Source organism: Amblyraja radiata, chromosome 19 (genome assembly GCF_010909765.2).
Source record: "Amblyraja radiata isolate CabotCenter1 chromosome 19, sAmbRad1.1.pri, whole genome shotgun sequence".
Taxonomy (NCBI): Eukaryota; Metazoa; Chordata; class Chondrichthyes; order Rajiformes; family Rajidae; genus Amblyraja; species Amblyraja radiata.
Genome location: NC_045974.1, coordinates 22,817,258 through 22,836,962, shown reverse-complemented (window position 1 = coordinate 22,836,962; position 19,705 = coordinate 22,817,258). Strand labels below are relative to the sequence as shown.

The window sequence follows — 19,705 nt, the reverse complement described above, 5'->3', positions numbered from 1 at the left end:
CAAAAATAGGATGACCCAGGTTACAGTTTGCCACGAAGTACTTAAAAGAGCAACCACAGTACTGGAAAAAGGTCTTGTAGACGGATGAGATGAAGATTAACTTATAATCAGAGTGATGGCAAGAGCAAAGTATGGAGGAGAGAAGGAACTGCCCAAGATCCAAAGCATACCACCTCATCTGTGAAACACGGTGGTGGGGTGTTATGGCCTGGGCATGTATGGTTGCTGAAGGTACTGGCTCACTTATCTTCATTGATGATACATCTGCTGATGGTAGTAGCATAATGAATTCTGAAGTGTATAAGACGCATCCTATCTGCTCAAGTTCAAACAAATGCCTCAAAACTCATTGGCCGGCGGTTCATTCTACAGCAAGACAATGCTCCCAAACATACTGCTAAAGCAACAAAGGAGTTTTTCAAAGCTTAAAAATGGTCAGTTCTTGAGTGGCCAATTGAGCATGCCTTTTATATGCTGAGGAGAAAATTGTAGGGGACTAGCCCCCAAAACAAGCATAAGCTAACGATGGCTGCAATCCAGGCCTGGCAGAGCATCACCATAGAAGACACCCAGCAACTGGTGATGTCCATGAGTCGCAGACTTCAAGCAGTCATTGCATGCAAAGGATATGCAACAAAATACTAAACATGACTATTTTCATTGACATTGCTGTGTCCCAAGCATTATGGTGCCTTGAAATAGGGGGACTATGTATAAACTCTGCTGTAATTTCTACATGGTGCAACCAAAATGTATAAAAATAGCCTTTATTAAAATCTGACAATGTACACTTTAACCACACGCGATTTTTTTTCTATAACAAATCTCAAATTGTAGCGTACAGTGGCATATAAATAAATTATGGGTCTTTGTCCCAGACATTATGGAGGGCACTGTATGGTAGACTTTCGGGTACTGCATGGAAACAGGCCCTTCGGCCCACAAAGGCCACATCGACCAGTAATCACCATGTACACCAGCACTATCCTGCACACTAGGGACTTTTTACAGAAGCCAAATAACTTACAAACCTATATGTCTTCGGATTGTGGGGGAAAAAAAACAAGATGTTCAGTAACATATGGATATAATAAATGTGCTCAATTGCAGAGTTGACCAGGAAAAGCTATATTTACAGAGAAAGCTGAAAGCTCGTGGGATTACAGCAGACCAGGTAATAGGTGTCAGAACTATGGATTGTGATAGAGAGATTGAAGATTTAAGGAGAAAGAATATGGAGCTTCAAGATCAGATGGCAACCATGAGGTGAATAAGATACATCAATTTCAAAGTATGTCAATAGATCCAGATACTTTCATTGTTGATCTTTTAACCTTTGCTTAATTCTTCTAATCAGAGTTTGATATGCTACCATCTCCTCACTGGTCCTTTCCTTTGTAAATGTTTTGATGTTCATTTTGTAACTTTGGTTGGCTTCAAGCTGTTTCCGTGGGCACTGTAAAGGCCGAGAGCAGTCATTCACATCGGAGATGTTCCTAAGTTCCGAATGACCAAGGGTGGGGTTGCTGAGACTGGGAATGCCCATGTCCTTATCCCCACAGAATCAGGAAGCTGTAAAACCAGGCATAACGCTCCATTAAATGAAACCCACCAGAGTATTTGGAGTTCAAGTTTCCAAGCCCTACCCAGAAAGTAATAAGTTAGTACATGTAAACTCCAGTTGTAAGTTGATGGAAACACAAGAAACTGCAGATGCTGGTTTACAAAAGAAGAAACCAAGTGCTGGAGTAACTCGGCTGATCGGGCAACATCTCTGGAGAAAATGAAATCAGTGACGTTTATGATTGGACCCTTCTACTGCAACCGTGGTCAGGATCTGCTGCACCCAATCCTGACAGCCCCATCCATTTTATTTAAATTCACTTTTGTTCTCAAACCCAGTAGGTATCTTGGCCAGGGTCTCAGGTGGGGCATTCATAAGAACATAAGAAATAGATGCAGGAGTGGTCCATGTGGCCCATTGTATCTGCTCCACCATTCAATAAGATCTTAACTGATCTTTTACCACTTTTTTTTTTCCTGCACCAGCCCCATATTATTTCCTTAATGTCTTAAAATCTCTCAATCTCTGCTTTAAATGTGCACAGAAACTGAGGCTCCATAGCCGTCTTGAGAAAATAATTCTAAGATTCGGTACATCCACTCCTGTCCTCGGGTTCTGCCTCTGTGGAGTCTAGCCGATCTCCAGCTTTCGTCGCCCATCTGAAAAGATGTATGAATCAACCATTTTCAAAGCATCATATAACATGGAACAGTACAGCAGAGGAACGGGCCCTTCGGCCCACAATGTGTTATGCCGAACATGACGTCACGTTAAATTGATTTCATTTGCCTGTACATGATTCATCTGCTTCTATTCCCTGCACTTTAATATCTCTATCTAAAAGCCTCTTAAACACCACTATTGTATCTGCCTCCGCCACCATCCCAGGCAACGCGTTCCAGGGCCCCATTTCTTCCTGCGTAAAATAAAATTGCCCCGCACATCTCCTTTAAAATTCCCCATCATCTTATAGCTATGCCCTCTAGTGTTGACCATTTCCACCTTGGGAAAAATGTTCTGACTGTCTATCTACTATGCCTCTCATAATTTTATATGTTACTAGACCAAGTGCAGACTCGTTGGGTCTGTTTCCCCAACGGATGACGTTGAGTATTTTTTAAATTCCATCCTAATAAAGATGCATTTATCATGTGTTGTTTTGTCTAAGGCAACAACAAGCTTTACCAAGGGACTCGGTGGTGGAAGATTTAACATTGAAGAATCGTTACTTGCATGAAAAGATACAAGCTTTGGAAAGACAGCTGTCTGCAAGCACTTTATCCAGACCATCGGTATGTCATTGTTTTAATATTTTAAGAAAACAGTAACCAATAGAATTTAGTTAGCTTTAGACTTTAGATACAGTGCAGAAACAGGACCTTTGTCCCACCGAGTCCTCGTCGATCACTATCCCACACACTAGGGACAATTTAGAATTTTAGCAAAGCCAATTCACCTACAAATCTGTGCGTCTTTGGAGTGTGTGAATAAATCTTTCTTTCAATTTATTTCAATCCCAGAACCCAACAAGTTCGAAAGAAAAAATGCAAATAATTCATTTTAAGTTTTCACATTGATATAAAAACGAAATAATTGGAAATGCGGCTTCTTGTTTACTTTCGACTATTACTTTAGAAATACAGCGTGGAAACATGCCCTTCGGCCCACTGAGTTTGCGCCGACCAGCGATCACCCCATACACTAACATTATCCTAGGCACTAGGGACAATTTATAATTTTACCAAAGCCAATTAACCTGCAAAACTGTATGTCTTTGGAATGTGGGAGGAAACCGGAGCACCCAGAGAAAATCCACACGGTCACAGGGAGAACGTTCAAACGCCTTTCTGACAGCACCAATAGTTAAGATCTAACCCGGGTCTCTGGCACTGTTAGACACCAGGTCTCCGTTACGCCACTCTGCCACCCGTACTCTTCTTAAACTTTTGGATTAGTTTTAGCAGTCTAGAAATTGAGTTGAGTTTAGTTAATTGTCTCTTATACTGAGGTACAGTGAAAAGTTCTGTTGCATGCTAACCAGTCAGCGGAAAGACAATACATGATTACAATGGAGCCATTCATAGTGTACAGATACATGATAAAGGGAAAACATGAACATAGTCCAGTACACTTCATCTTGCACATAGTCCAGTACACTTCATCTTGCACTAAACGTTATTCACATTATAAAGTAGTGACAGTACAAATGAGATTTTGAATGTGGTTTGCAAAAAAATTAAATGGAAAATATGTCTTTAGTGCACTGTTATCTGTATTTTCTTTCATCCAGTTTTCTTTCTCTGTGCCTGTCCCTTTTCCTCGTATACTACACGACCACTCTTTGTGCACGTCTATAGTCCATACGGACTTTGGATCCACATGTACACGATGAACCTGTCATTGTTTCACAACAAGCGAGCACTGACAAAAAGCTAACAATGCGAACCAGCCCAAAAGCAATATTCCGTCTGCGAAAGAGCAATCGGATTTACGACCAACTGGAAATCACAACTTCCGCAGATGGGAAAGCTGAGCAAGGCAGTGGAAACGATGATAGCGGGCGGCTGGCTTCAGCTTTGACAGCGGAGGATGCATGCACCGACGTCCAGGTGGAACAGCCTCCCACCAACGATGCAGTGATTGGGGACAAAATGAACAGGGATGAACCCTCGGGTGCGGAAGAGATTGAAGTGAAACTGGAGGAAACAGAAGAACGGCAAGCTAACACCAACTTGGGTGGAGAGATGGAGGTGCCAGGAATAAGTGATCCTTCCTGGGATGCAAGGAGTGGCGAGGAGAGCACAAGTAGTGCCAGCGAACTGGCGCCTGAAATGGGGGATGAAGCGGATCCGGCAACAGCAGAAGAACAGGGAGGATCGCAGTCCGAGGAGCACAGGGTCTCTGAAAATCAGCTTCAGGTTGTCCGCCAATAAACCTAGCTGAAATAACCTCCTTCACCCTACCCTTAAAATAAGCAGTAGACAAAAACTTATTCTTAAATGCTCAATTAGCAAAGCTTTTCAGAAATGTAGACCAATAGTGCAAATCTCTCTCAAGTAAATTCTGATCTTAACTTTTCCTGCAAATATGTCCTTCCACCTTTTAGATTTGTAACAATGGCTTTAACGCAAAAGAGCTTATCCGTGCAGCGTTTCATGTGGAAAACTCCATGTTTTTCTGACGGTCTGTTTTATTATTTCACTCAGACCTCTGGGATTGGATCTGATGCTTCATCTCAAAAGGAACAGCAGCTTCAAAAGGAGAACCTTGGTCTGTCTGCAGATAACGTAGAACTGCGGTTTCAACTAGAGCAGGCCAACAAGGATTTACCACGATTAAGGGTAAGCTTTGGATGAGTAGATAATGTTCACTGCGGGATATGCAGGGAAATATTGTGGGTCTTTTGGAATTACTCCCAATATACGTCCAATATATATGTAGGAAGGAACTACAGATGCTGGTTTACACCGAAGATAGACACAAAATGTTGGAGTAACTCAGGCAGCATCTCCGGAGAAAAAAAAAAAGGTGACGTTTCAGGTCAAGACCCGTGTGCACACTGAGAGTTAGGGGAGAGGGAAAGAGTTTACCTCTCCCCTGAATCTCAGTCTGAAGGAGTTCGGCCCGAAACGTCACCTATCCTTTTCCTCCTGAGATGCTGCCTGACCGGCTAAGTTACTCCAGCACTTTTTGTCTATCCCAATATATGTTCATTTGGCTTGGCACATTTGGAAATTTAATTTAGTTTGGAGTTGCAGGCTTTTCGGCCCACCACGTCCACACTGACCAGTGATCCCCATACACGAGCACTGTCCTACACATTAGGGGCAATTTACAATTTTACCAAAGCCAATCAGCCAACAAACCTGTAAGACTTTAGAATATGGGAGGAAACCAAAGCACCCGGAGAAAACCCACACTATCACAGGGCTAGAGAGTTTCAAACTGGCAACTTCTTTTTCTGCAGGATTTTCAAAAATAAAGATCTTTTCAATAGCGATGTTTATTTTTGTTACTGCAAACTGGAGGAACTCAGGATATCAAGCAGCATCTGTGGAGGGAAATTGACAGATGACATTTTGTGTTGGGACCCTTCTTCAGATTAGGTTTCTTCCAGCACTTTGTATTTTGCTAAATATAATGAAATTTGTGTGGCAAATAGTATGGTTGAACTTTGTGTAAGAAGGAACTGCAGATCCTGGTTTAAACCGAAGATAGACACATAAAAGCTGGAGTAACTCAGCGGGACAGGCAGCATCTCTGGAGAGAATTGCTGTTTTCCAGTCTTTGAGACCTGTTCGAGTGTCTAGAAGATTATAATTGATGCATTAACAAACCCTGAAGCTACCAATTCCAATGCCTTTGGATTGAGGTCTTTAGATGCTGGACATTTATCACATTTGAACCCCATTCATTTTTCTAGGGTTAATTTTTCACTCAAGCTAATAGTTCATATGCTCCACACCAGATTCACTGATTCCAGGAGACTTTATATTTTCTTTCATGAAGTCCTGCTCATTTCTTAATATTGTATGACTGAAAAGATCAAAGGATAAATTTCTTGGCTGCCAATATATGTTTGTTTAGGAAAGAACTGCAGATGCTGGTTTAAATCGAAGGTAGACACAAAATGCTGGAGTAACTCAGCGGGACAGGTAGCATCTCTGGAGAGAATGAATGGGTGATGTTTCGGGTCGAGACCCTTCTTCAGACTGATTCGTAGAAAATGATTTTTCCTCTATTCTCACTGATTGGGGTCTGTTGGTCAGGAAGTTGAGGTTCCAGTTGCAGAGATGACTGCTGACTCCAAGTCCCGCGAGTTTGGTGATGAGTTGGATTGGATAATGGAGTTAAATGCAGGGATTTAGTCTATGATTTACTACCTACGTTAATTCATTCTTTCCTCTTTTCCAGGATCAAATAGTTAATTTACAGGAAATGTATCAACTGCTCAAGAAGGAGAAAGCAGATATGGAACGAAAGCTTGGAAGCATTCGAGGGGTATGTGTGAGAATGTGCATATCACTGAATGTACACCCACATAAATCAGAACCTACAACGATTCAGACTCATACCATTGCTAAGAGTGCTAAGTGCATTCTTTATTAAAACTGTTGCACAAGGACAATAAACAGACACAAAATGCTGAAGTAACTCAGCGGGTTAGACAGCATCTCTGGAGAAAAGGAATATTCAGGCCGAGACCCTTCATCAGACAGCTTACAAGGACAATAATTAGTTTCATTGCAGCTTAGGAGCTGAAAATACCGTGCTAATGTGAGTCTGCATACATCTGGGATGGATATAAAAGTTTAAAGGAGATGTATGAGGCAGGTTTTTTTACACAGAGGGTGGTGAGTGCCTGGAACACGCTGCCAGAGCTGGTGGTTGTGGCAGAAATGTTAATGGCATTTGAAAGGTGTTTGGACAGGCATATGGAGGGATATGGGTTTAGTTTAGAGATACAGTATGGGAACAGGCCCTTCTGCCCACCAAGTCCACACCGACCAGTGATCATCCCATACACTAGCACTATCCTACCCACGAGGGAACAATTTACAATTTTACCAAAGCCAATTAACCTACAAACCTGTATGTCTTTGAGATGTGGGAGGAAACTGGAGCACCCGGAGAAAACCCACGCGGTCACAGGGAGAAAGTGCAAATGTGCAGATGGATAAATGATGGTCTTGGTATCATGTGTGGCACAGACATTGTGGGCCGAAGGGCCTGTTCTGTGCTGTAATGTTCTATGTGCTATGTCTGTTGTTTAGCAGTCTGGACGCAGTGGCAAAACGGTGCCTGAACTAGAGAAAACGATCGGGCTGATGAAGAAGGTGGTGGAGAGAGTGCAACGAGAGAACGAGGAGCTGAAGAAAGCCCCTGGCGTGGTGTCCTGTGAGAGAAGAACCTGTCTAGAAATGGAAAATGAAAAGCTTAAGGTTTGTGTCAGCATTGCTATATTTTCAATTTGTAGATATGCTGTATCTATGCCTTCCCAATGCCAAGCCAATATCACTGGTGGTGATGGTGAGAACTGTACAATCCCAGATAAAATTCAGAATGCATAGAAACAGTCCACTGAGTCCATGTACAAGAGTCGCCAGGTTGTGGCGCCATTTTCACGGTCCCAGCTACAGCTGGCCATAAGGGCCCATTGCAGCCGTCCCCTCCGTCCGGGTTGTCCAGCGAACCGTCGTCTCTCCCCTCGCCCGGCCTCCTTCACTTGGCGGGAGGGCGAGCCAGGCCCCTGCCGCCAGGGTTTGGCCGTGACCCGTCGGGGTCTTGTGATACTTTTAACATTTTGTGCTTTAATAAGTTAATTAGAGAGATGCTGACTGCTGTCTCACAACACAGCGCACCAAGGTTTTCATGCCAAGTGACATGCTCTGTTTCAGGCAGAGCTCGAGAAACTAAAGCTGCAGATCGGCGGGCAGCTGAGTTCACGATACGAGACCAAAACAAAAGGCATGGAGAAGATCTTGGCTGAAAATGAGCGATTACGAAAAGAAATCAAAAGGGTAAAGAAACTGAAAGTCTCCCCTGTTCTAGGTTTTTTCCTGATCTGGAAAGTTTCAATTTTTATTAAAGATACCCTTTAACCTTCCCCCCCCCCCCCCCCATCATTAACCCTGCCTACCTGCCGGAGCTACGGTTGTTGGCTTGCCTTTAAGCCTATGATGAAGGCGAATTTCTGACCTGTTGAAGGAGATGAGGGTGAATTTCCTTAGTGGCAGGGTGGTGAATTCATTGCCAGAGACTGCTGTGGATGTCAAGTCTTTGTGTATTTTTTTAAATGGAGATTGATAAGTTCTTCATTAGTAAGGGTGTCAAAAGTTACAGGGAGAAGGCAGGAGAATGGTTGAACCATGATCGAATGGCAGAGTAGATTTTATAGGCCGAATGGCCTAATTCTGCTCTAATGTCTAATTATTATTACTATTATTACGCACTTGTTGGGTCTGGCCTGGTTGGTTGAGTAGCTGGAGTGCTGCCTCATGCCTAGGTAACTGTCTTTCAGTGCTCCTTGACCAAGTCAGAGGGAGAACACGACCCCTTTCATAGAAACATAGAAACATAGAAATTAGGTGCAGGAGTAGGCCATTTGGCCCTTCGAGCCTGCACCGCCATTCAATATGATCATGGCTGATCATCCAACTCAGTATCCCGTACCTGCCTTCTCTCCATACCCTCTGATCCCCTTAGCCACAAGGGCCACATCTAACTCCCTCTTAAATATAGCCAATGAACTGGCCTCGACTACCCTCTGTGGCAGGGAGTTCCAGAGATTCACCACTCTCTGTGTGAAAAAAGTTCTTCCATTTAGTGGCTTCCACTCACGATACAGATCAACTTGTCCGTTGAGCAGCACACCCCGTGACGATTAGTTTTCTGTAGTGTAAACAGAAACCATTGGTAATACACACCGAGTCAAACTGCATCTGTGCTCTTCCATTCCACTTTCTACATATCAGCTGTAAATTCACAAGAAACTGCAGATGCTGGTTTACCAAAAACACACACAGTGCTGGAGTAATCAACGTCAGGCTGCAGCTCTGCAGAAGAAGGGTCCCGACCCTTCCCCTTCTCTCTTCCTGCTTTCTTCCCCCCCTCACCACCTCCATCCACAATCAGTCTGAAGAAGGGTCCCAACCATAAACATCACCTCTCCATGTTCCTCAGAGATGCTGCCTGACCCGCTGAGTTACTCCAGCACTTTGTATCCAGCACATAAAGAATGATTGTCTTAAAGGTTAATTCTGTGTCTCTCTCTACACGGATCCTGCTCAGCTACCCGTATTTCCCAGCTATTTCACTTTGTTGCATGTCACAATATCTGACTTGGAAAACATCACCACTCAAGTTCTGATGACCCTGTAGCAGACAGAAATGGGACTGAGATCTGTCTTGTGCTAAATGTCTGCTTTGTGGCAGGAGGGTGACAATTCTGAAAAGCTGCGCATTGCAAAGAGCCACCTGGAGATTTTGAACGAGAAACTGAGCACGCAGTTGGAAGAGACGACTAAACAGCTGAGCTTTGCGGAGAGCAGAGGTCCACAACTGGAGGGCGCTGACGGCAAAAGCTGGAAGTCCGTGGTAGTAACGAGGTACCATATTAAACTCAGGAAAGAACTGCAGATGCTGGTTTATACCGAAGATAGACACAAAATGCTGGAGTAGAAGGGTCTCGACCTGAAACATCACCCATTTCTTACATCCAGAGATGCTGAAGTTACTCCAGCATTTTGTGTCTATCTTATGCCAGTATGTTGACGGCTTTGTCTTGAATTTGTTGAGCTTTCTGAATGTCACCTGAACTCGAGCAGTTTAGTTTAGTCTAGAGATGCAGTATGAAAACAAACCCTTTGGCCCACCGAGTCCGCGCTGACTTGCGATCCCCGCACACTAGCACTAGGGACAATTTACATTTGTACTAAGCCAATTGGCCTACAAACTTATATGTCTTTGGAGTGTGGGAGGAAACCGGAGCTTCTGGAGAAAACCCACGGAAGTCAGGGATAGAACGTACAAACTCTGTACAGACAGCACCCGTAGTCAGGATCGAGCCCGGGTCTTTGGCACTTTAAGGCAGCGACCCTACCACTGCGCCACCGTGCCGCGCAGTCTGCCACAGATCTGCTCAGGAATTTAGAGTCCAGAGAGATCCTACCACTCACCACATGCTATCTCAACTAAACACAATGCAATTTTATTTTTGATACAGTTGATACGAAGTTTTAACAATATAGAATCTTTAAAAGTAAACTTGTAGGCTGATGGTAAGGCTTATTTAGATTTCAACATTGGAGCACGTAGAATAAAAAGAGTTTAAGAAGGAACTGCAGATGCTGGAAAATCGAAGGTAGACAAAAATGCTGGAGAAACTCAGCGGGTGCAGCAGCATCAAGTCAAGTCAAGTTTATTTGTCACATACACATACGAGATGTGCAGTGAAATGAAAGTGGCAATGCTCGCGGACTTTTGTGCAAAAGACAAACAACCAAACAACCAAACTATAAACACAATCATAACACACATACTCTTTTACATAATAAATAATGGAAGGAAAAATGTTCAGTAGAGTTAGTCCCTGGTGAGATAGGCGTTTACAGTCCGAATGGCCTCTGGGAAGAAACTCCTTCTCAACCTCTCCGTTCTCACCGCATGGCAACGGAGGCATTTGCCTGACCATAGCAGCTGGAACAGTCCGTTGCAGGGGTGGAAGGGGTCTCTCATGATATTGTTGGCTCTGGAGTTGCACCTCCTGATGTATAGTTCCTGCAGGGGGGCAAGTGAAGTTCCCATAGTGCGTTCGGCCGAACGCACTACTCTCTGCAGAGCCTTCTTTTCCTTGGCAGAGCAATTCCCAAACCAGATGGTAATGTTCCCGGACAAGATGCTTTCCACCGCCGCTGCGTAGAAGCACTGGAGGATCCTCGGAGACACTCTGAATTTCCTCAATTGCCTGAGGTGGTAAAGGCGCTGCCTTGCCTTACTCACGAGTGCTGAGGCGTGTGATGCCCATGTCATATCCTCGGAGATGTGGACTCCCAGATATTTAAAACAGTTCAACCTATCCACAGGATCCCCATTTATCCTCAATGGAGTGTACGTCCTCGGATGATGTGCCCTCCTAAAGTCCATGATCAGCTCCTTCGTTTCGGGCCGAAACATTGCCTATTTCCTTCGCTCCATAGATGCTGCTGCACCCGCTGAGTTTCTCCAACATTTTTATCAACCGTAGAATAAAACGACTTGCCTTTAGAAAAGAAATGAGGAATTTTTTTAGTCAGACCGTGGTGAATGTGTGGAATTCATTGCCACAGACAGCTGTGGAGGCCAAGTCAATGGATATTTTTAAGGCAAGATTGGCAAATTCTTAATTAGTACGGGTGTCGGGTTATGGGGAGAAGGCAGGAGAATGGAGTTGAGATAGATCGGCCATGATTGAATGGCAGAATAGACTTGATGGGCCGAACGGCCTAATTCTGCTCCGAGTATTCATGAACTCTGAATAGTTCTGAAGATAATATGCCATTCATTTTCTCATGCTTTAAAGAATGTACGAGAGCAAAATAAAGGAGATGGAGAATGATCTTGTTAAAAAGAATCAAAGCCTCACTGACCTCAGGCAGCAGATGATAGAGTCGACTGACAACGAGCAAAGACTGGCAAAACAAATCGGAGACATGGAGGAACAGGTGAGAACAGACGTGGTATGAACAAAGAACTGCAGGTGCTGTTTAATACTCAAGGACAAAGTGCTGGAGTAACTCAGTGGGTCAGGCAACATCTCTGGAGAACATGGATAGATGACCTTTCGGGTCGGTGCCGGTCATCATCCGATCCTGGGGGCGTGGGAGTAGAAGAAAGCTGGAAAATGAGAGGTAGGGCGAAGTGTGGCAGGTAATACGTGGATAGAGGCAGGGGGGGGGGGGGGCGGTTGTTAGGCAGATGGTTGGAACAAAGGCCAGAGATAAGAAAGGAAGGTGTGAGATGTGTGGATTGTAACGCCAGAGGGAGCAATGTGGCAGGGGGAGAGAACCAGGTGGGGCACAGGGGAGGGGAAAGAGGGGGGTGGTGTTGTAGGCGAGAAAGTCGGGGTGGGGGGAGTGTCCATGAGAGGTGACCTAAACTTTAGAAATTCAACATTGATACCATTGGGTTGTAAGCAGAATATGAGATGCTGTTTCTCTAGTTTGTGTGTGGCCTCACTCTGACAATGGAGGAGGTGCAGGACAGAAAGGTCCCTGTGGGAATGGGAAGGCGAGTTAAAATGGTTAGCAACCAAGAGGTCCAGTGGGCCTTGGTGGACCGAGCGCAAGTGTTCGGCGATCTACGCCTGGTCAGGCCCAACGTAGAATTTTGCATTGTCCATTTTGACTGTTTCTTTTTCTTTTATCCATTGCAGATTGAGGTGCTTAAACATTTCCCCGACGAAGCCAAGACAGAACCTGGCCTCACCAGACAACTTCAGTTACTGAGGTAGGATAGAGCAACACTTCTCTTTCTAACCGGAAGAACATTGAATATCAGTGTAGCACAGGACAGGCCCTTCAGTCCATGTTTGTGCCGAACATACCAAGTTAAACTTACCTCATCTGCCTGAACATGATCCATATCCCTCTATTCAGGGTGCAGTCACAAAATGGTGGGTGACATTTCAGAAATAAATGCTGCATTTACCAGTAATTGAGAACTGGGTAAATGTTTAATCTGTTCCAGCTGTTGTTGTTCCCAAACTAATTGGCCTCCCGTATAATCTATGGGATCTCAGGAATGCCTGGCCGGAATGTAGAGAGGTGTTTGTATTCTGTAGCGTTTGGAACAACGACGGGTGATCCTATATCTGATCCCAAGGACCACGAATGGACAGAGGGCAGTAAATCTCTGGGATTCTCCAACCAAGAGACTCTGAGAGGGGTCACAGCTTAAGGATAAGGGGGAAATCCTTTAAAACCGAGATGAGAAAAACTTTTTCTGTGGAACTCTCTGCCACAGGGGGTAGTTGAGGCCAGTTCATTGGCTATATTTAAGAGGGAGTTAGATGTGGCCCTTGTGGCTAAAAGGATCAGAGGGTATGGAGAGAAGGCAGGTACGGGATACTGAGTTGGATGATCAGCCATGATCATATTGAATGGCGGTGCAGGCTCGAAGGGCCGAATGGCCTACTCCTGCACCTAATTTCTATGTTTCTATTCCCTGCCCTTCCCCATGCCTGTCTATAAGCCGCTCAAACGCCACTATCATATCTCCCTTGTGACAATGCGTTCCAGGCCCTCACTGGGTAAAAGCTTGCCCCGTATATCTCCATTAAACGTTCCCCCTCTCACCCTATAGCAATGCCCTCTAGTGTTGGACATTTCTACCCTGGGAAAAAGGTTTTGGCCATCTACCCTATCAATAGACCACTGTGTAGTCTGGAGTTTAGAATATGGATTGGCCACTCTGCTACAGGTCCCTGTAGAAAAGGCTTGATCAGACCCCAGTACTATGTGCACTTTTGGTCACTATGCCTGAGGAAAGATATACTGGGTGTGGAGTCCTTGTCACTTAGATGTACAAGATTCATTCCTGGAATGAGAGTGAGATCTGTGAAGAGGGATTTTGGAATCCTTGTCTCTTTGCTGGAGTTCAGAGGAAAGTAGGGCAACGACAGCGAGATTAAGATTCTGACCTGGATTGACACAGTGGTCTCTGAGAGGTTCTTTTCTGTCCATAGGAAATCCTGATCTCGGAGGCATGGTTTCAGGGTAAAGAGGCCACTTAGGTGCAATGTGAGAACGTTCTTCATGCAAAGGGCTCCACCTTCTCAGAATTCTCTACCTTGGAGAGCTGTGGATTCCCAGCCATGTGTAGATTCAAAGCACAAATCTATTGGGTTTGCTTACTGTTGGTACAGATCCACCACCGATTTTCCAGAACCATGGGTTCCAGAGCCTTTCCGGATTATCTGTTTTGCCGGAACAACAGATGTCATGGCCTCCGAGAGGAGTCCACCGGTACTGGAACGATCCACCTAGGCTGCCGAGGGACCAGGATATCGTGGAAGTCGGCTATGGGAATGGATCTGCCAGTTTCGGCCAGGCCAGACTTTCAGAGCCCAGGGCACCGGGGCAAAATTCAATCTGCCGATAGGTGTGGAAATCCTGATGAGGTCGCGATCAGCCACCTCACGTGGCCTCGGCACAATATTTTTGTGGGAATTTTTGGGAGGAGGAGGGGGGAGGGGGAGATTTCAAGTGCACTCCTGTAATATTGCTGGATTAAAGGATATTAGCCAGAGCACCTGTGGCCAGAAAGTCGGTGGTGAACCTGTGTATCTGGGAATATTAAGGCAAAGTGATTGGGACAGAATCATTCATGGTCGTGTTGAACAGCAGTGCAGGCTAGGCGATCGCTTGAGCCACTCTGGTCCTTGCATTCTTACTAAGAGCAGGAGTGGGCCGGTGCGTCACCCTCCTGCTTGAACAAGCTTAGCATTGAGTAAGAATTGGCTCAGCAAGCGGTAGGCAGCACAGTGGTGCAGCGGTAGAATTGATGCCTTACAGTGCCAGAGACCATGGTTTGATCCTGACAAGTGCTATCTGTTTGGAATTTGCACAATCTCCTTGTGACCACGTGGGGTTTCTCCCTGTCCAGTTTCCTCCCACACTCCAAAGACATGTAAGTTCGTAGGTTAATTGGCTTCTGGAAATTGTCCCTAGTGTGTAGGATAGTGCTCGTGTACGGGGTGATCGCTGGTCGGCACAGACTTTGTGGGCAGAAGGGCCTGTTTCCACGCTGTATCTCTAGTCTAAAGATTATAGTCAATGTTGACTCGACTTCATCAAGCTTTTCAACTTTATTTAATTTTTCTGAGGAACAAGTGGTTCCAGCTTTTGTGCAATATACAAGAGTAAATATTTAAGCACGCAAGCACAGGAATGTGCAGAACGTGTGAAAGATTTGGTTGATTTTTGCACCCTCTGCGCAAGGTGACGTACTCTAATCCTGTTCTTCCATCCGGTCAACTCCAAGGCTGACAAACGACCGACTGGAGAAAGAGAAGGCAGAACTCCACCACCATCTGGAGATGTACAAGCACACTCGTGCTGAGCCAGGGACCAGCAGCAGATCTGGTAAACCTTCAAATTACTTCCTTACTGCCTTCGTCTATGTAAACATGAGAGGCAGGAGTAGGTCAACACTGCACTTACCTGCAGCTCCAACACCACCCAGTGGGCGACACAGTGGGCAGCACAGTGGCGCGATGGTAGAGTAGTTGTCCCACAGCGCCAGAGACCCAAGTTCGATCCTGGCTACAGGTGCTGTCGGTGTGCAGTTTGCTCGTTCTCCATGTGACCACGTAGGTTTCCTCCCACACTCCAAAGACATACAGGTTTGTAGGTTAATTGGCTTCAGTAAAATACTAAATTGTTGTTAGTGTGTGGAGATGGTGCTAGTGTATGGGGTGATCACAGGTCGGCGGTGACTAAGTGGGCCAAAGGGCCTGTTTCCACGCTGTATCTCTAAAGTCCAAAGGCAAGCTAACCCAGATGATCAGCACCCTAACCATATAGTCCCTCCATCACCATTGCAAAGTACACTGCCATTACTGACCTGGGCATCTACCCTGCTGTCAAGATGCACAAGGGCAGCGAGCGTATAGCAACCTGATCTTCTCCAGGTTCCCTTTCCACTTGTGCATTATCCCTTCATCGTGGCTGCGTTTAAATCTTGGAAATTCCTCCCCAATAGTGGTGTGGGGCAGCACAGTGGCGCAGAGGAAGAGTTGCTGCCTTGCAGCGCCAGAGACTCGGGTTCGATCCTAACTACGGGTAATGTCTGTACAGTTTGCACGTTCTCTCCAGGTGCTCTGGTTTCCTCCCACACTCCAAAGGCATACCGGTTGGTAGTAGGCATTGGCTTGTTAAAAATTGTAAATTGTCCCTAGTGTGTGCAGGATAGTGTCGCTGGTTGGTGCGGTCTCGATGGGCCGAAGGGCCTGTTTCCACACTGTATCTCCAATCTAAACATCTTCCCTGCAAGTACTGCAATGTTCAAGGCAGCAGCTCACCACCAGATTACAAGGGAAGTAACGGTGGGCAAAATATGCTAGCCCTGCCGACGACACTGACAACCCCAAAAACATTTAACACGTAAACAGTGCATTAAACCAGCAGATTCAGCACTCCACGATTGAGAGCAATAGAATGTCATCCATTGAAGGTCATTTATTCATTCCAAACAGGCAACATTTTTCTTCTCTCGACAGAAGTGAGACCTCCTGTTCTGAACTGAATAGTAACTCAAGGCCCGGTGTGTGTTTCTGTTGCAGTTTGTGATGCAGCATTGGATAGTGGACTTAAAGACGACAAACTGGTGGGAGAACAAACACAACACGACCTGGAGAAGCAACAACTGCAGGTTAGCAGCTTCCAATCACTCAGAGATAATTTGCTTTCTAACAACTTCGAAGATACAATGATATCCATCACGTTGCATTTTAAGTAGCCACCAGACATGGGGAAATATACCAATAGTCAGATTCCACAAAGGATTAACAAGTTTTCATAGATGCCTATTTTTACTTCACAACTGTTTCAGTTGTGGTTCCCCACTGAATAGAATCATTGAAAATTATTAACACACAAGGCCATTCAGCCCATCTAGTCCATGTTGGATTCAAAAGAGCTACCAATCCCTCCTTCCAGCTCTTGGTCAAGAGCACCATCATAATCGTAATAGTACTTTATTAGCCAAGTATGTTTTGCAACATACGAGGAATTTGATGTGCCATTGAGGTAAACGCCCCCCCTGGCATCGAACCTATTTCTCCCCACCTCCTCCCCTTTGGCTTATTTACAAAATAATTCAAAAATGCTTAGTTAAATATTTCAGTTTGCAAAAGGGATGAAAAAACTCTAGCTGCATGAAGCTGAACCAAACGTCACTTAACGCGATTGAATTCCTATGAAATGGAAAAAGAGGTCTGTACGTTGGGGAAAAAATGGGCCCGGACTTTGGTTTTATCTCAACAATCTAATTACGTTTTGTATTTCCAGGAAGAGATTAAGAGGTTGAAGAAGGAGCTGGAAAACTTTGATCCCTGCTTTTTTGAGGAGCTCGAGGACTTGAAGTTCAACTACAACCAGGAAGTTAAACGGAACATTCTTCTGGAAGAGCAGCTGAAGAAATTATCGGAGCAGTTTGGAATGGAGATGCCAGGAAACGTTTCCATCGACTGAGGCACCTTCGATCAGGGCGGTGAGGAGCCCAGTGTTCATAGTTTTGTTAACTGTTACAACTGATGATCACTGAAGAGAAAAAACATTCCCTTGGTACTCTTACCTTGCTATATATAAAGAGATAAAGTGTGGTGTGCAGGATAGGCTTAGTGACAAAAAACCTTAGCTGCCTTGTACGTTGCTGGGATCACCAAGTGTGCATTCCAACACTAGGTGCCCGAGAGGGGTGTGTGTGTGTTCCATCTCCCAACACGAGCCTCTGACCAGCTGTTATCAAAAATTAAATATACTCTGGAATCTGGCTCAGTTGTGCTCCAGAGTCATCAGAAGCGCATTGGAGGAGGAGATTTTTGGATCAATTCTTCCCAATTCACTTTGTATCAGCAGCTAATCAAAATCAGATTAGTGTGTGTGTGACGCCGCAGCCCCCCCCCCCCCCCCCCACCCCACCCCACCCCCCGCAACCGCACGTTGAGGGGACGGGACCCAGCGGGTCCCCCTTGGTCTAGCATTCTTTAAAATCCAGCACTATGTTGCTGCCCGGTGATGAAGTTTGTGTTTTGTCATTGACCATCCTCAGAGGATCTTTGACTGAAAAGGGGGGACTCGGGCGACTCTTAGCGTTGGCTCATTTACCAGTGTGGTCTTTATAACTTCATAAGTTATAGGAGCTGAATTAGTCCAATCAAGTCTACTCTGCCATTCAATCATGGCAGATTTAACTTTCCCTCCCAACGCCATTCTCCTGTCTTCTTCGCATAAACCCTAACACCCATATAATCACCCTCACTTGGTGAGCAACAGATCAATATGAAGACACAAAATGCTGGTGTAACTCGGGAGAACATGGATAGGTGACGCTTTGGATCGGAACTCAAGGGCAGTCTTCTTTTGTAAAGCAGCATCTGCAGTTCCTTGCTTCAACAAGTCAACTTTACTGAAGGATCATTAACACTACAGTCTCCCGCTTCTGGCAATAATTGCTGGCATAACCAAGGTGCACACAGGTACAACTCTTCTCTGACAGACCCATACATTGCCCTCCATAATGTTTGGGACAAAGACCAATCATTTATTTATTTGCCTCTGTATTCCACAATTTGAGATTTGTAATAGAAAAAAAATCACATGTGGTTAAAGTGCACATTGTCAGATTTTAATAAAGGCCATTTTTATACATTTTGGTTGCACCATGTAGAAATTACAACAGGGCACCAAAATAGTTGGGACAGCGATGTCATGTAAATGAAAGTAGTCACATTTAGTATTTTGTTGCATATCCTTTGGATGAAATGACTGCTTGAAGTCTGCGATTCATGGACATCACCAGTTGCTGGATGTCTTCTCTGGTGATGCTCTGCCAGGCCTGTATTGCAGCCATCTTTAGCTTATGCTTGTTCTGGGGGCTCGTCCCCTTTAGTTTTCTCTTCAGCATATAAAAGGCATGCTCAATTGGGTTCAGATCGGGTGATAGACTTGGTCACTCAAGAATTGACAATTTTTTAGCTTTGAAAAAACTCCTTTGTTGCTTTAACAGTATGTTTTGGATCATTGTCTTGCTGTAGAATGAAACGCCGGCCAATGAGTTTTGAGGCATTTCCTTGACCTTGAGCAGAAAGGATGTGTTTATACACTTCAGAATTCATTATACTACTACCATCAGCAGTTGTATCATCAATGAAGATAAGTGAGCAGTACCTTCAGCAGCCATACATGCCCAGGTCATAACACCCCCATCGAGGTTGTTCCCGGAGGTTGCAGGTAGTGGAAGCAGGTAGGGAGACTGACAAAAACCTCCGGGAACCACACGGAAACCTTGGGTGGGGCGCAAAGTCTCCAGAGGTTTCCGTTCAGGTTTCCTAAGTGGGACAGGGGCATAAGCTCTCTTTCTTCTTAATGATGTTCCAAACAGTTGATTTTGGTAAGCCTTAGGTTTGGCTGATGTCTCTAACAGTTTTATTCTTTTCTCAGTCTCATAATGGCTTCTTTGACTTTCATTGGCACAACTTTTGTCCTCATGTTGATAAATAGCAATAAAAGTTTCCAAAGGTGATGGAAAGACTAGGTGCTGAGAGCTCTCTTTTACCTGCATTAAGGAGGCAATTTAACACACCTGAGCAATTACAAATGCCTGTGAAGCCATGTGTCCCAAACATTATGGTGCCCTGAAATGGGGGGACGATGTATAAACACAGCTGTAATTTCTACATGGTGAAACCAAAATGTATAAAAATGGCCTTTATTAAAATCTGACAATGTGCACTTTAACCACATGTGATTTTTTTTCTATTACAAATGTCAAATTGTGGAGTACAGAGGCAAATAAATAAATGATGGGTCTTTGTCCCAAACATTATGGTGGGCACTGTACATGTTGTTAACTAACCAATTCTCTGCACAGTGCAGATTC

At 44.8% G+C, this 19,705-nt stretch overlaps 1 protein-coding gene across 6 annotated transcripts in view; it reads left to right on the top strand.

The window, feature by feature from the left end:
* Positions 1-19,705, top strand: part of cep290 (centrosomal protein 290) — a 91,338-nt gene that overhangs the window by 70,776 nt on the left and 857 nt on the right. For 3 of the 6 annotated variants that reach the window (XM_033038005.1, XM_033038006.1, XM_033038002.1), the window contains 12 exons: positions 1,111-1,266; positions 2,733-2,856; positions 4,771-4,905; positions 6,479-6,565; positions 7,339-7,506; positions 7,963-8,085; positions 9,500-9,672; positions 11,625-11,766; positions 12,477-12,550; positions 15,086-15,186; positions 16,386-16,474; positions 17,113-17,746. In XM_033038005.1, coding sequence (XP_032893896.1) covers positions 1,111-1,266; positions 2,733-2,856; positions 4,771-4,905; positions 6,479-6,565; positions 7,339-7,506; positions 7,963-8,085; positions 9,500-9,672; positions 11,625-11,766; positions 12,477-12,550; positions 15,086-15,186; positions 16,386-16,474; positions 17,113-17,295 — 1,555 coding nt within the window. In that variant the 3' untranslated portion in view covers positions 17,296-17,746. Of the gene's footprint in view, positions 1-1,110; positions 1,267-2,732; positions 2,857-4,770; positions 4,906-6,478; positions 6,566-7,338; positions 7,507-7,962; positions 8,086-9,499; positions 9,673-11,624; positions 11,767-12,476; positions 12,551-15,085; positions 15,187-16,385; positions 16,475-17,112; positions 17,747-19,705 lie in introns of those variants that run through there. The other 3 variants (XM_033038007.1, XM_033038004.1, XM_033038003.1) reach the window with 2 other exon arrangements.